The sequence below is a fragment of the Stegastes partitus genome, unplaced genomic scaffold (genome assembly GCF_000690725.1).
Source record: "Stegastes partitus isolate 25-593 unplaced genomic scaffold, Stegastes_partitus-1.0.2 Scaffold492, whole genome shotgun sequence".
NCBI classification, from domain to species: Eukaryota; Metazoa; Chordata; class Actinopteri; family Pomacentridae; genus Stegastes; species Stegastes partitus.
Window position 1 is genome coordinate 340,299 of NW_007578223.1, and position 16,082 is coordinate 356,380.

At 39.4% G+C, this 16,082-nt stretch overlaps 1 protein-coding gene across 1 annotated transcript in view; it reads right to left on the reverse strand.

Moving 5' to 3' along the window:
- Positions 1-2,820: 2,820 nt before the first annotated feature.
- ube2j1 (ubiquitin-conjugating enzyme E2, J1) overlaps positions 2,821-16,082 on the reverse strand; it is a 61,460-nt gene continuing 48,198 nt past the window's right edge. The window contains exons 7-8 of the mRNA XM_008287257.1: positions 14,571-14,699; positions 2,821-7,459 (exon numbers count right to left, since the gene is read on the reverse strand). Of these exons, the coding sequence (XP_008285479.1) occupies positions 7,148-7,459; positions 14,571-14,699 (441 nt within the window). The 3' untranslated portion in view covers positions 2,821-7,147. The remainder of the gene's footprint in view (positions 7,460-14,570; positions 14,700-16,082) is intronic.

Below are 16,082 nucleotides of genomic sequence, written 5' to 3' on the forward strand. Positions count from 1 at the left end.
GGAGAAGTGTTATGCTTGGAGCAATGTTTTGAATAAATACATTAAAACGTGATTGATTTAGATTCTAATAAAATATAGACAAACAATAATAATGTTATAATCTGGAAATAACTGGCTTGTATTACCTCCCTGTGGTATAATTTGACTTGATATTCTGCTCAAACCGTTTCCACAGTTTAATTTGACACTTTAACTTGGGAGGCCACCAATAATATCACTGCTGTAGACATCCTGCTATGAAACTGAAAAAGCAGAGACAGAGAGAGAGACAGAAAAAAACATAATTAAAACGCTTAAAGTGGCAGAAATATAGTTTGACTTCAGTGATCAGATTTTTCTCAAACAGCAAAATTATATCCCTATATGTTTTTAGCAGCTATATTATATTATTTCCAAGAGCTTTAATGCAAAATCAAAATGACAAATTAAGAGACCCAGGGCTTCCTTTTTTTTTTATTATTATTCATACTTTTGTAAAAACAGACATTCATAAAACATTTCGGGCTATAGTCTCGGTTTAAGTTATTAAAGCACCTCTCTGGTTGTTGAGTAAACGCTTAAAACACTGCTGTGCATCTAAACTACATATTTAGCAGATCTCATCACTGCCTGCCTTAAATTTAAATAGATGTAAGTATGTGTGTAAGTAAAGTCCGACGTGATCAGCAGGAGCAACAGTCAACTACAATCTGTTGGATTTTAAGTTTGAAGGTGGTGAGTGCAGTCAAAGTTGCAAGTTTGAGGGTGCCTTGTAAGGTGTTCCAGTCATGAGCTGTTGCAAAGTGAAAAGAGTTACGGCCAAAAATAGTAGAAGTATTGGGGATAATGAGTTTGATGCATTCACTAGACCTAGTACAATGAGAGTTATGGGCGACGTGAAGAAGAGAGGACAGGTAGGGAGGTGTCTTGCCCAGAATTGACTTGTGAACAAAATGAAACCAGTGGTGAAGTCGCCGAGTATGAAGGGAGGGCCACCTCACCAATTTATAGAGATTGCAGTGGTGAGTGTGGAAGGGTGCATTAGTGACAAAGTGGATGGCTGAGTGATAAAGAGTTCGCCAAAGAGGTCTTTAAGATAGAGAAATGTAAAAAGTATATACACATTACTGACGACAGATGTAGTGAGGATAGGCGTCCCCTATGAAGAGTGACTGTATCAGGGCTGAGAAAGCTTTGGCTCAATTTAACTCCTGGAAACACACTGTCACATGTTCACACCATCCACAGGACTGCTCTGAAAAATGTGATGTACTATTATTATTCTTATACACTATTGCAAAATTTTTCACGTCTCACAAATCTGAACATCATCTTTTTTTCCAGCACGGGACGGTGCGAGGGCATCTTCTGAAGCTGACGAATGGCCCGGATGTCCACATCTGTCCCGCTCTCGGGCTTCTGTTCACTGCAGCTGCCTGCAGTCTGGGTAGGAAAGTTCATGAAAGATGTGAAACTACATTAGAATCCATTGGAAAATAACACTATCTTATCTGATTGTTCAGCATATCTACAATCATTCTCACTCTTGGTTTACTTAGCAAGAACGTTTTTATATGGGGCTTTCTGTACAATTTTCCAAATCTCTTTTCTCATTGAGGACACAGTGTGCCACTCTAATGAAAGAACATCGTCCTTTTCAGATTTCTGACCTTCACCCTCCATCATACGGTTGACAGTTATGGTGTAAGTGCTTTCGGCACTACAGGCTCCCAACTTTACAGTAGTCTCTGTGGAAGCAGAACACTCTGTTCCCACATTCAACAAAGCAGTTTTCATCCCAAGAGATAAAAAGACATTATCCTGTCAAAAATCATGTTTTCAAGATAGAGATTCATCAATAAAAATATATTTCCCTCTTTTAAAAATAAGGTTTGTAAATTTCATGACTGGCTAACCCAAGTGATTGAGGAATGAGATAAAGGCTTCAATACCTTAGTTTGATGCCTTTTGGTTATTTAAGAATTTAAACTGCATCCTTTCTGCCTTTAGAAGCTGTTAAAGGAGCGTACAGGGAATAAAAATCTGCAGAAGAAAACGTGTTTCTTCATCTCCAGCTCTTTTTGTCTGTTTGAACTAAAGAAGTTTAAACATGATACAGATGATAAGTTTAAAGATATAAAAGCTTCCGGGCAAATATGAATCAGGTCCCGAGTCTATCAAAACAAGAGGAGTCTCCAGCTGAACAAAATAAGTGTGAATCTCTTCAAAGCAAGTCTTCATCAGAAAGTCAGAATCATCTCTCAAGTTCTGCTGTGAAAGATTTTGTAGTGATATTTAAGTTGTAAAGACAAAAAATAAATAAATAAACAAAAATAATTTCACTGTGTGCTTTATGGTTTGGAATGAACCAACAGATTACACTGCATGACAAAGCATCAGCATGTTAGCATTTAGCTGAAAGGGGACTGTTCTCTCAACAAAACTCTTATCTATCATTGCCAACTGAGAAATTAGTTCAAATGTCAGACTTACTTTGTTTTTGTGTTGTAAAACTCTCTTTATTCTTCTCATCAGCTTCATTTGTCGTCCTTCTGGTTGGTGCTACTTCTTGGCATCTGCAGTATTATTTGAACTACAAGTGTTGTGCCAAAAAGTGATTATCAGCCAAAAAAAAGTGACTGGAAAAATGATTCTTCCATCTCTGCAATATTTAAATTGCTCTCTGCCCTGGATTATAAACAATCAAGCTGTTTGTACCATTTGAAAAACTATTCTACTTGCAAAAAGTTATCGGAGACCTACATTGCGACTGAAATATTATAAATGCATTAAAATGACCCAAGTTCACTCATGAGTATTTTAAAGATTGTAGCTCATGGATCTACTGCAAAACATATCATTTCTTTATTTTATATACAAAACCCACCTGTAAATCATGTTAAATACAGTCTAAGCAGAGACAGCACAGACCAAACACATATAGTATTGCACACAACCATCCTAAATGTCAGGCCTGATAATGCCATGAACTGTAAACATCACAATTATTTTGTTACAAGAAGCATTTAAATTTCACAGACATTTACTAATGACATAAGGTTGTGTATATTTGTCATGCTATGACTGTTGGACTCAGATAAAAGCAGCTGTATGTGTGTATAATCTGGGCAATGTAGCTCAAACAAGAAGCTCACAATCATTTTTTGGCACAACATTGGCTCTCACCTGCAACAAAGTTAAACCTGCCCACTCCCATAAGATTTGCGTTGGGTCCCAGACTTCCAATGCAGCTGTCCTACACCGATGTTAAAGTGCAGCCTCGCAGAGGCTGCTAACAAGAGTGTAAAAGTCTCAGTTCTGTTTAAACATCAACTAATAAAATCCCACAGAGCACAGTGAGAATTAAATGAAATGATACTGCCGGTTCCACTGACATAAAAGGATGAAGTGTGAGATGTATACAGCTAATTCCTGTTGTTCATAGTAGCTATAGATAGTCACACATTGCTTGAGTCCTGCCAGGTGTTTGTGATTACTCCCATCTGTCATAAAATGTGAGATGACGGGGTATCAGAATGTATTTTATTACCACATAAGGACCTGGCAATTACCTGATCCATCATCAGGATTATTTTAAAGTACCAGCTATGCTACATATTCCCCATTGGACGTGTAATTAGAATGAGACATTATAAAACCTGACACATGGAATACACATTCTTTCTTTTAGGTGATTTATTTTCTGTTTATATCCCAGTATACCAGCCGTGGGCACAATGACTGAAGAGACAGATATGGAGAGGTTCCAATAATATGGATATTCGTAAAAAAAAAATTAAAAAAAAAAAATCTCTGCTGTCTTCACGTAATACCTGAACACCCACAGGTATGAGATGTTGCTCAAGTAGGAGAGAAACACCAGACAGGCTTGTTCCCTCCCTCAACAGGTAGACCGTTGCGACTACCTCTGAGCTATCTGTATGCTGCCAAGTTGCTGTACATGTCAAAAAGCTGTCAGCTATGATGTGCAAAGAATGAATTTAAATTGCTTCCCTGTTCCTGTGAGTCTCATCAGACAGATAAGCCCCTACTCAAAGTATATCAAAGAGGGTAAACGTTAGACAGGGTTTGGGTCTATTTATACAAGCAGAGAGAGGGGAGGAAAAAAAAAAAAAAAAAAAAAAGAGACTGTTTGCATACAGCTTCAGAGAATGCAAGACAAACAAGAGATTAATGCACAGGGACGTGTTGTGAATACCATGAAACAGCAGCGGAGACGGAGAGAGGAGCAGTGACGGAGGAGAGATTTAAATGAATGGGATTACAGTGTCCACAGAAAAAATGACTTCCTAATGGAAACAAATAAAAATCTGCCGTAGGCGTGAGAGCGGGGAATCAGATGGAGAATATACTGTTGCAAGTACACAGCGCCACAACTGCGTGTTTGGCAGACTTTCTGAAGACCACGTCTTGTTTACTGGTGCAAATAATCCCTAAAATTATCTCACCAGTAAACGTTGCCATGGCAATAACAGTTCAAAGCTCTCTGCCCCGATGCTGTTCTTGAGTAAACACGTCAAATTCAACAGATCCCGGATCAGTCAACTCATTCTCTGTGTAGGACTGCTGAGAATTATTTACACTGCAGGCTCTGTTTTGGGGGAAGCACAACAAGCAGTGCAAGCAGCGCTCTCCAACACTTTGGCATACATAGGATGTTAACATTTTTACTCGCACTTGTTGCAGGTGGTAGTTTCTTTATCCTTTATCCTCTGAACTCCAAGCAGTTTCTGAGCCATTTTTCTGTTTTCTGTTTAGGCTATATCATAACAAAAAAAATAAAAACAAAAATTAAATTTCTTTAATTAGTTATTTTTGAAAACTTGAAAAAACCTAGAGTCACCATGTACAACAAGTGTCCACAGGTGTTAGCAAGGCTGACAAAATAAGCTTTAACGCTACAAAATACAGATATTTTACTACATTTTTAATTTGTTCCCCTATTTACCACCAAACTGTACTCTGTAAACACAGCCTTGCAGTGCAGTCCAGCTGAAAAGTAGCTGAAATTTGGTCATGTGACTGTTGGTCACAGCGGAGTCAATAATGGCTTCTTAGTTGAGCAGATGAGTGCATAATTTTGTGGTTTTTACAGAATCTGATCAGAGAAAACTATTCATTTTTCCCAAATTTTAAAATGAGACATGTAGAAAAAAAAGGGAGGGATTTTGATAAAGTATCATAATATTAAGCTTTGATCTAAGCAATGTCTCAGATGATTAGCCTGCTGATTGTCAAGAGGTTGAAAATCTGACGATTCTTTCCGTTTTTACAGTTTTTATCTCTGTTATATGCTGTCATTTTGTTGATTTTTTTCAAAAAGTGTATCTTTCAAACCCACCACTGGGTTCTAAAGTTCAGATGATTAAAAATAGGCAGCACAAAGCAGCTTGTATTTTGTGGGCAGAACCACATTCTGTCTGGTGCAAAGTCCCTATATGCTTTGTCATTCTGTCAACAAGCAATTTCAATAAATACATGCTTAAAATTGTGAATAAACTAGTTTAATTACACACTCCGACCAATAGATGTATTTAAAACGTTTTTGAAATAGGAAAGTTTAATGTGATTATATGTTACAGAATATTCTGTGGCCACATTAAAAGCATACTTAATCAATTTAGCGAAACACTCCTGCAATTCTGTCAAAGTTACAATGGGGAGTTCAAGAGGGGCGCCATGCTGAATAATTGTTTGCACCACACACAGAATGACACAGATTGCTGTTGGCATATGAGAGTAATACAGGTGATTTTTTTCCAATGAAACACATACTTGCTCTGCTCGAAATTAGCGGTATGTGTCTGCTTGGATTTGAAAGTTTAGTTCAACTCGGAAGGTCTCTTCTTTATGTTGACTTACCCCTGACTGCAGCAACAACAGACCAGACTTCACACAGCATCCTCTGGAGACACAACAGGCTTTATGCTACTGTTTCCAAACATGCGCCAGCCTTCCCCAACACCTGGAAACACTAGGATATGTAAAATCCTTTAGACTCAGGAGGTGCTGTGAGGATACTGTCGCACTTCTACAAGAAACCATCATTATTAAGCAATATTCAAGGAGTAAGCGCTGTGCCTCTGTTGAGAAAAGCCTGACAATACTTGGATTATTTTTCTGGGTATTGTAGATAATAGCCTGCGTCAGATTTTGTGACCTTTGTCTTGACTGTTCACTTGTACGAGATGTGGTAACATTCCTGTAACAGAATCCCTCAATGATCACAGAACAGCATGTGCACTACAAATATTGGTAAATCCCTCTGCATGTATCTATAGATGAATATGGATGATTCTTACAGTATATGTTATCCACTAATGTTTTACGCTGCATGGAAAAGCTTCAGTCCATTAAATCCCTGCAGCCATCTGAAGGCAGCAGGACGCATGTGTTGATAAATCTGCAGCCTTTGATTTGAAAGCTTCTGCAACACACACCTCGACACACACGACACCGGTCAGCTATAACCCAGCATTCTGTCCGTGGTGGATTACTCATTAATCCTGTGCATCCCTGCCTGCTTTCCAGCAGTCAATTACAACATGATCAGTTACAGCTTGAAAAACACTCGAATTAAGACTGAAGAGACTCACTGTGCTTCCTGCCCTTATGCCATTACAGCAGAGCCCGGTATGTTGTTACTGAGCTGACCTGGCAGGAAGTTAAAACACATGAAAAAGCCGTTATAGCACATGCACTCAGTGCAGATGCTTCCATGATTAAATAATTAGACTGAGACAACAATCCCCCATAACTGCACGTTGTTGTCATATTATATTAAAGTTTTAATTAAATAATGGGAACAAGCGGCTGCCCTAGGATAGACAACAATTACATGGAAGGGGACATGTGGTGTGTGTGGCTGCTGAACTCATCACAAACAACAAAGGTTCCCGTTCTTAAAAATGCATGACGCTCTGGAGAGTAAAATTCACATTGATTAAAAGACACCCCGGAGGTGTTGTGGAGAGTGGAGCGCCTCCTCCGCAGGAATGAAAGTTCCCCCTCAGTGGAGATTGAACCCTCTGCTGATGAGCAGGGAGGGCAGAAAGTCAGTGTTAGCCACTGCCTCGGCTCTGGTTCCACTTCAGCTGGTCACAGTTCTGCAGGGGCGGTAGCAGAAGGGGTCGACTCGGGGTTGAGGTCACAAATCGTAGTCAAACTTATACTCGTGCGCCAGGTAGATTCTGCGGAAGATGAGCGCGGCCAGAGCTAGAGTGAGCACCACGATGAGGACTGCCGAGCCGGCGTGGCTTTCGTCCTGAGGCTGGCGAGCAGCCGGGACGAAAGCCGGTCTGCTGGCCGCTGGCTCTCTGCCGTCTCTCTGGCCCTGCTCTCTGTGCTGCTGGGAGCGACGCTGCCGGGGGCTGAGAGGACGACCGGAGCTGCTGCTGCTGCTGCTACTGCTGCTGCTGGTCCGGTGTTCATCTACACCTGCGGCTGGAGACTCCTCTGCCTGTAGACGAGGATGACATTAAGAGGATCACTGAGACAACACTAGACAAAATAATTAGTAATCAGCTACACCTTCTGTCCTCTGGAGCTGCTGTGTTATGTTCAGGTTGTGCTACAGCTCTATCATCACTCTGCTACTCTCCACTGGAAACATGAGTGTCTGTTCTTTAGCAGACACATTTCTAATAATAGCTTCACTGTTGTGCCAACATACACACATAAATACATTTTTGCATCTCATTTATTTTAGAGACCTCTTCCCCTCCGTGAACTTAGCAACCCGTAACCTGAACTTTTAACTGTTGTCTCGGGTTTTGATTTTGTTTACACTGTCCTCTACCCAATTTCAAGGCAACACCCAGCAGCAATATTATGGAGGTGATACTAAATCCAGTTCTTAGTATTTACAGTGTTAGAGGTTAGGGTTATGGGCTTGCAGAGCTGTTGCCTGAAGCAGGTCAAGCAGATGTTGCTCGTAATATGTCAAACAGATGTGTTGTGACATCTCAACTACAACAAACACATTGCAGAGTAGCAACCACCATTTCACCTCTTTGTTTTTTAATGAACAACAACAGCGAACACGCACACTTACTTCCCGGTTTGTAAAATACATTCGAAAAGTAAAGCAGAGTAGTCATTAAGTTACCACAGCATAAAGCAGCTTTAGATGTGTGTAACCGATGCCACGTGGCTGTCATTTATTCCGTTATTAGCTTATTGTCCTACTCCACCTTGTCTTTCATCTGTAGCCTATTTCTCTGAACAGCCTATGTAGAGTAGCACACATCCACATTAAGCCAGTAAAGCTATAATTCCGTATTTTTCTATCCGTTTCAGTCCTCTGACCTCAGTCGGGGAGCGTAAATCTCATGCAAAAGCAGCTTTCGTGATCACTCATTTTACGTGTCAGCGTAGGCGATCGCACAGCACAGCGCCTCTCATTAAACTGTATTTATGCTGATTCTGTCATACGGTGAAATCAGCAGCGAAGCCAACACCTTGGAAACGACTGCAGGCTAAAGGAACTTAGCTGCCTGAGGACACTGATCATAAGACATTGTAACTCTGATAACTGACAGTCATTTTTTTTTTTTTTACACCAAAAAATCATTGGTTTAAATGTCTTAAATGTGAATGTTTCTGTTTGTTTTAATCTTCTATGGTGGTAAACTCACTATGTCTGAATTGTTGGTTGCACAAAAACAGATATTGAAGCTCTGGGAACGAGTGTGGAGTATTTTTCCACTATTCTCTGACATTTTACTTTCCATACACCCAACTAATTAATTGAGAAAACAGAATAGAAAGAAAGCCATTTCAAACATAATGGCAAAAAAAGTAGTACAAATAACCAATAAAATGAACAGTAAACATGCAGGAGTTGTCCTCAATTTGTGCTTATTTGTGCTTATTTATGTTAACACCTCCAGTCACCATGTGGCACTTCTTTGTTTTCGTCTGACAATTGAGGGCTGTATATAAAGAAGAGAAAGTGGAGCAGCATCAGGTGCTTCTTATTAATCATGACGCAAACAGATCTTTTGGCAGCACGTCTGTGCAAAGTTTTATTTTGATGCCTTTTGCACGTCTTATTGTTATGGATTTATATGAATAGTTTTGAAGTCAACAAGTGGTGAGCTGAACCTTTGCTTAAGAAAACTGAACTCTGAGGACAAACGGAGCATTTGTTGAAAGCACACATCATTAAAAGTTTGCCAGGTACAACTGCTTAGTGGTGTTTTCAAAAGGGTAAATAATCACCACAAAATATGAACAGCAACTTCTCAATAAAGAAAATAAATAACTACTTGTCAGTGCATGTCTGAAAAGAAGTAGGCAGGACTTTTCCCTTTATTATAACTCAAATAACCTCATCAGTGTATATCCTATATACATTAACTTTATCAACATCCAGATGCCAGTCCAACAGCAACATCAACAACAACAATATGAGTCACAGTCCTGAGTGTAACCAACTCTCTGCATCTTCCACATCTTTCTGAACTGATTTATATTTATGCTTTGCTTGACATCTAACATCGAAGCATTCCACAAATTCATGCTACAAATTGAAATACACATACTCTTCAGAGTGGTGCGGTGAATTCTTTATTTTTTGCTTTAAAATTCTATTTCCTTCTTTCTTCTCTCTGCCAGAAAACCTTATTTGTCTGTTGGCAGGAAAAAAATTATATCTTACTTTGTACATTATTTGAGCAGTCTCAGACTGCACGAAGAACAAAATGCTAAGAGTGTTCTCATAATGCTGCATTGTTTACTAAACTTACAGCTATTTTTCTATAGTATGCATAATGATTGCAAGATGCTTTTGTAGATGTTTGCCGACACCTCCGCACAGTAATTTAGATGCACTAATATGGGTGAGCAATACATTGTATAATGCTTTATGATTCAGGATGTATCTTGTTTTTGCCAGAATTGCAACGTTCCAGGCCAGTTTTCCTTATACATTGGTTATATGAGGCTTCCAGCACATTTTGTGGCCTATCATACTCAGACATCTGTTTTCATATGTTTATAAGGAGCTTTTCCAACATCTTTGACAATTTGGAATGTAAAGACACAGCCCATTATTAGTAAAGTGAAGTCTATCCCCAGCTTTATGTAATGAGATAACTGACAATTTTTGTTTTGCATGGAAATGTACCTGGAAAATTTAAGTTAATTACTTTCTTGACTGTCAATTTACCTGCAGTCAGTAGATGTTCTCTTCTTACACTCATCAACTATTTCAGAAATTTCTTTTTCTTCTACTGCACTAATGATCATTGAGCTCCCCCCCATAATTAGAAAAAAATCTCCTTCTGTTATCTCCGGATCATTAAAAAAATACAAAACAGTTAATCGATATTAGAAATTCCATTGATTACACCCCTGCTTGGCATTAATGTACTTACATACACAAATGCGCAAAAGAGTGCCAGCACAAACGGTGCAGAGATACAGAAAAACAAACCTTGGAAGCACATTTTTACAAAGTTCTGTGTTCGCCATCACTAGAAACTTACTTTTCCTTTTCTGCTTTTTCATAGAAATTTTTAATTCATGAGCTTCCTGGATCAGCACATTAAAAACTAAAACTCTCGTTCATCACCATCAATACTTCAAGTTAGTTAAAGATAAAGTTAGGAATCTCCTGTTCATTTAAAGTGAAAAGTGCAGACAGCATGAGTCTCTGGAGGGCAGGAGGGCTATGAGGGAGATGACTAACCAATGAGCAGTGCTGATGGCCTCAGCTTTTGCACAGGAAACATACATTTCACCCAATTAGAGGATGGCTGGAGGGAGGCTGGAGAAACTGGGGGGGAGGGGGATGGCAGTAAACAGTGCACAGTCATCATACATCCCGCTGTACTCTGTACAGCAGTGAGGGATACCATGGGCCAGCCTGTCTCATCCTGGAGTTTTAAGTCTTTTCCCTCCAACTCCAGCAGCAGATGGTGAGTACTATTTCTGACATGGCCCCCCTCAGTATATCCAAATACAGAAACCCTGATCTAAGCTGACCCTCCTCTCTGCTCCTTCAGACTTTGTCTGTCTCTGTGATTCTCTGGGTAGCAGCTGGCGACAAAATCAATCCTCTTAGGCAACAAAGCTCACCCATATCATCAGAATTGGTGAAGAGAAGCTGTGGAAACACAGGCTTCGAGCTACCGCAGCACATCCACTATGATGTTAAGGGAGAAAAGTGATGTCTAGTTGTTTGATTTCACACACTAACTCAGTGTAACCAATATAAATGGCATGAAGAATTATATCTGTTCATACACATGGAAATGATTTTGGAGCTCAGTAGGATGTCAGCAGGTGATGAAGCTTGCCACCAATTAAAAACAACACTGTGAAAATTGGGAAATTGACTGCATATACACAGCACTATACAAACTTGTGATTGTACACTGTGGGGCTTCCGAACACCCACTATTTCGTCCAACATTTTGAAGGTGAAATAGACTGAAAAACAAACCAGTCAATCCTGAAAAAAATTTACTTTTGTTAACAGTGGAAGAAGAATTTTTCCAAATAATCCTTAGCACTGTAAGTATTCGGACCCATTCAGCTTTCACACACTTTATTGTGTTCTAGATATGATTTTAAACTGATTAAATTATATATATATATTTCAAGTCAATCTACACTCAACAGCTCATAATGACAAAGTGAAAAAAAAAAAAAAGGAAATTACTTATACCGTCAACACTGATCAGGACGTTGTTATGGTAGATTTGGATTTGCAGTTGTTGCATTACTGTGATGACGTGTTCATTTGACTGGTATATAAAGGATCAATGTCCAGAAAGTAGAGTCATCTAGTTGCAGAAATTGAATATTTTATTTATAATTATGCTTTCATTAGTGCATTATTACCTGTTGCTATGAACTGTTGTTTTGTTAGCTTATAATGGGCCTGTGATATCCTCGTACACCATGTTTCTACAGTCCTCCAGAACAGACAAACCAAACACTGGCTCTAGAGAGGGGCTTTCATGTTTTCATACTAAAGTGGCAGCCACTGTAGGATTTCCTACACACTTAGAAAGGGAAGAGTATTCTGTTGGTTGCAATCTGTTAACCTCACTGCTAGATTCTACTAATCCTACCTAAATCCCCTTCATCATGATATTTATTAGCTTTACTTAAAATGCCTGAGTTTTTACACATAAAAGGCTTAAGTCTCTTGTGATATGCTCAGTGAACTTGAGAGGATGTTAGGCCTCTTCATATTTTGGATTTGATGAATGCTTGACGAGAATTAGCAGTTTCCCTTTTCCTCCCTGCTCTCTTCAAATTCTCTTCAAAAACAAAAAAATAAATAAAACTTGAGTGGTGATGGACCCCAAGCATCAGAGCTCTTGTTTCTTTATTACTCACAAATCAAGCAGATTCATGTCACTGAATCTCCTTTTCAGCAATTACTGAAATGCAAAGCGGTGGCATTAGTTACACCTGCGTTTTGTAAGTCAACAGAGTCAGTTTTTGTTTCATTCTTCCTCTGGCCATGTATGACTCATCTACAGTGGCTCTGATATGCAACGAACACATAGTCTTAGCATCAGAATGTGGGTATTTCTCAGAAAGGAAAATTTCTCGTTGTTGGGCATTCGCCTACAAATCACATACGCTTCACATTATTGCTGGCAATTTTCCAAAACATAACCCAAAGGATAATTCCAGTTGATTACAACTTGGATTCTATCTTCTTGTTCTGGCCATCATTTCCATGCAGAATGAAAACAATTTACTCACCAAAGCAGTAAATGCTGAAATCTGGGAACAGAATATGCTTTGAACTAGAATCAGTGCCTCAAGGTTTGTATTCTTTCTCCAACTGTTCAAGTTTTCACTTCATATCTGTGTCTATACAGACCTGACCTTTTGGATATAAAATGTCATCATTTCATTGTTTTCTCAATTTTTTTGTGAAATTTTCTCAAAATTAGTATGCAAATTCTTGAGTCATGGCCAAATAGAATTACCTCTGCCAGTCAGCAAAGTTGACGTTTACATCCCTGTCTGTCTCAATTCATCCAATATGTGGTGAAGACTTTGAAGGAATTCAGTAGGGGGACATCCAAAAGTAGTATTTTTGTAGAACACTACCTTACAGTGACGTTAACTTTTGATTTTCTAGATATAAATCGCTTCATCATTTTATTCTAATCAACATTTATTCAAACTTTGTTTAGATTAGCATATGACTTCTTTGGTAAAAAAAAAAAAAAACAAGCTTTGTGAGGCCACAGTGACCTTTAATCAGTTTAAAGTGACAATCTAATTTCTTTGTTGTCAAACTGCTTGTTCTCTTTAGTGCCATAACCACATTAGTAGATCTCAGCAGATAAACTGATCAACACCATGCTCTAATATCACAGGTAGATGCAATACTACAAATGCAAAGCCCTATTTGCATTAAATCTGAATTACCTGGGTACCTTGTGTGGTTTAGAAATAACTCGCCCGAGACCTTGGCTCGTGTGGCCCTTTGCACAGAATATGCGAGGTGTGCATTTTGTTCAAATGCATTGATTTTATCTGCAGATATGATATTAATAGGCTGCCATGAAATAACTATTGAGGCTATTGAAAGAGAGAAAAACGTTCCTTGCAGCATGTTATCCATCTATTCATTCTTTGAAATTTTGCTATTCCGAGGTTTTGTGACTGGAGTCTGCATGCTGTGTAGTGACATGAGCCTCATGAAATTGAATCCAAAATGTTGTTCAAATTTTTATCTGTATTTGTCAGCGCAGCCTCCATAATACTTGTGCAGAAAGGGGATGAAGAATGGTGTGGAAAAAAACAACAACCTTGCAAAAATATGATAAAAACATTCAAAAATATCCCATATCCCAAACCCTTATCACAGAAATGCTGAATCACACAGGACTAATACTATCACAGGACCTCAATATTTGGTAATTAGTGGCTGAAGTTTTACTTTATAAATTAAGGATATGGCAGATTTGCACGGCATTATAATGACCTCCACAATATTACACATTCTTAGAGGCCCCCAGTTAATGATAGTCTTGTACAAACAGGGCTTAAGACCCAATTTTTTAACAAACCAGAATTATTTCCATTTTTACAGGGCTCTTTTCCTACGAGTGAGCTGTTTGTTTGGATCCATATTAAGTTTTACTTTGGCAACAACTACTTTTTTGGGGGGTACAGGGACCTTTTTTAGAATAGCACAGTATGTTACAGTACAATGTCAGTGAGGTTTGAGACATGGCTGAGATGTGGAATCGGGCACAGTCAACAATTCAGAATGTAAACTGAGCCAAAACACACTGTATTATCACAAAAGCTATTCAACTTTAAGAAACGGTTCAGTATTCACTGTGAAACTATCTAAATTATGTTTCAAGTGCTGATTTTAATAGCACACTAAAGTAAACCCAGAGGATGGTACAGCCATCTAAAAAACAGAATGCTTTGTGAAATTGTTATCAAGCAATTCATTTGTAGCTGATAGACTAAAACATATGAAACCATGGGGACAGTTCGTTCTGTAGGCGGTGGGCCGGCTGCAGGCAGCTTGTGCGCCGTCCTGTGTAATCCTAGAGTGGCAGTAAAACACCTACCTGTTCAGCCAGGGGCCGTTCAACAGCTTCCTGGCCTGCAGATGTGGAGGTGTCTCCCTGGGTGAGCACTGAAGGATCACTTTCTGCGCCTCCACTTTCGCTAGCTTGTCTGGATAAACTGGACTCTGCCTGTATGGATACACAGGGAAAGGCAGTCATCTGCAGCGTGCTATGGCTCCTGTCACAGGACTAGAAATGATTACCTGTCACATTTACTTCCATAACATACTGTTTGTACACACGTGGACAAAATTGTTGGTACCCCTCGGTTAATGAAAGAAAAACCCACAACGGTTACAGAAATGACTTGAATCTGACAAAAGTAATAATAAATAAAAAAAATTCTATGAAAATTAACCAATGAAAATCAGACACTGCTGTTGAACCATGGTTTAACAGAATTATTTAAAAAATAAACTCATGAAACAGGCCTGGACAAAAATGATGGTACCCTTAACTTAATATTTTGTTGCACAACCTTTTGAGGCAATCACTGCAATCAAATGACTTCTGTAACTGTCAATGAGACTTGTGCACCTCTCAGCAGGTATTCTGGCCCACTCCTCATGAGCAGACTGCTCCAGTTGTCTCAGGTTTGAAGGGTGCCTTCTCCAGACAGCATGTTTCCGCTCCTTCCACAGATGTTTTGTAGGATTTAGATCAGGGCTCATAGAAAGCCACTTCAGAATAGTCCAATGTTTTCCTCTTAGCCATTCTTGGGTGTTTCTAGCTGTGTGTGTTTTGGCTCATTATCCTGTTGCAAGACCCATGACCTGCAACTGAGACCAAGCTTTCTGACACTGGGCAGCACATTTCTCTCTAGAATACCTTGACAGTCTTGAGATTTCATTGCACCCTGCACAGATTCAAGACACCCTGTGCCACATGCAGCCCCAGAACATAACAGAGCCTCCTCCATGTTTCACAGTAGGGACAGTGTTCTTTTCTTGATATGCTTCATTTTTGCATCTGAACATAGAGCTGATGTGCCTTGCCAAAAAGTTCCAATTTTGTCTCGTCTGTCCATTGGACATTCTCCCAGAAGCTTTGTGGCTTTTGTGGCTTGTCAACATGCAGTTTGGCAAATTCCAATCTGGCTTTTTTATGATTTGTTTTCAACACTGGTGTCCTCTTTGGTCGTCTCCCATGAAGTCCACTTTGGCTCAAACAACGACGGATGGTGTGATCTGACACTGATGTACCCTGACCTTGGAGTTCACCTTTAATGTCTTTAGAGGTTGTTCTGGGCTCTTTTGTTACCATTCGTATTCTCGGTCTCTTCCATTTGTCATCAGTTTTTCTCCTGCGGCCACATCCAGGGAGGTTGGCTACAGTCCCATGGATCTTAAGAGTGCATCCACGATAGGACCAGGCGGGGGTGGCACAAGCCATCTCACCGATTTCAATGAAACTTAGCCAGTTTAAAGGGGTCCACCCAAAACTACTTCAGTCTAAGTTTAAGGAAATTTGGTCAAACTGGGGGGATTTCACCACCCCTCCTTGTTTTTTTTT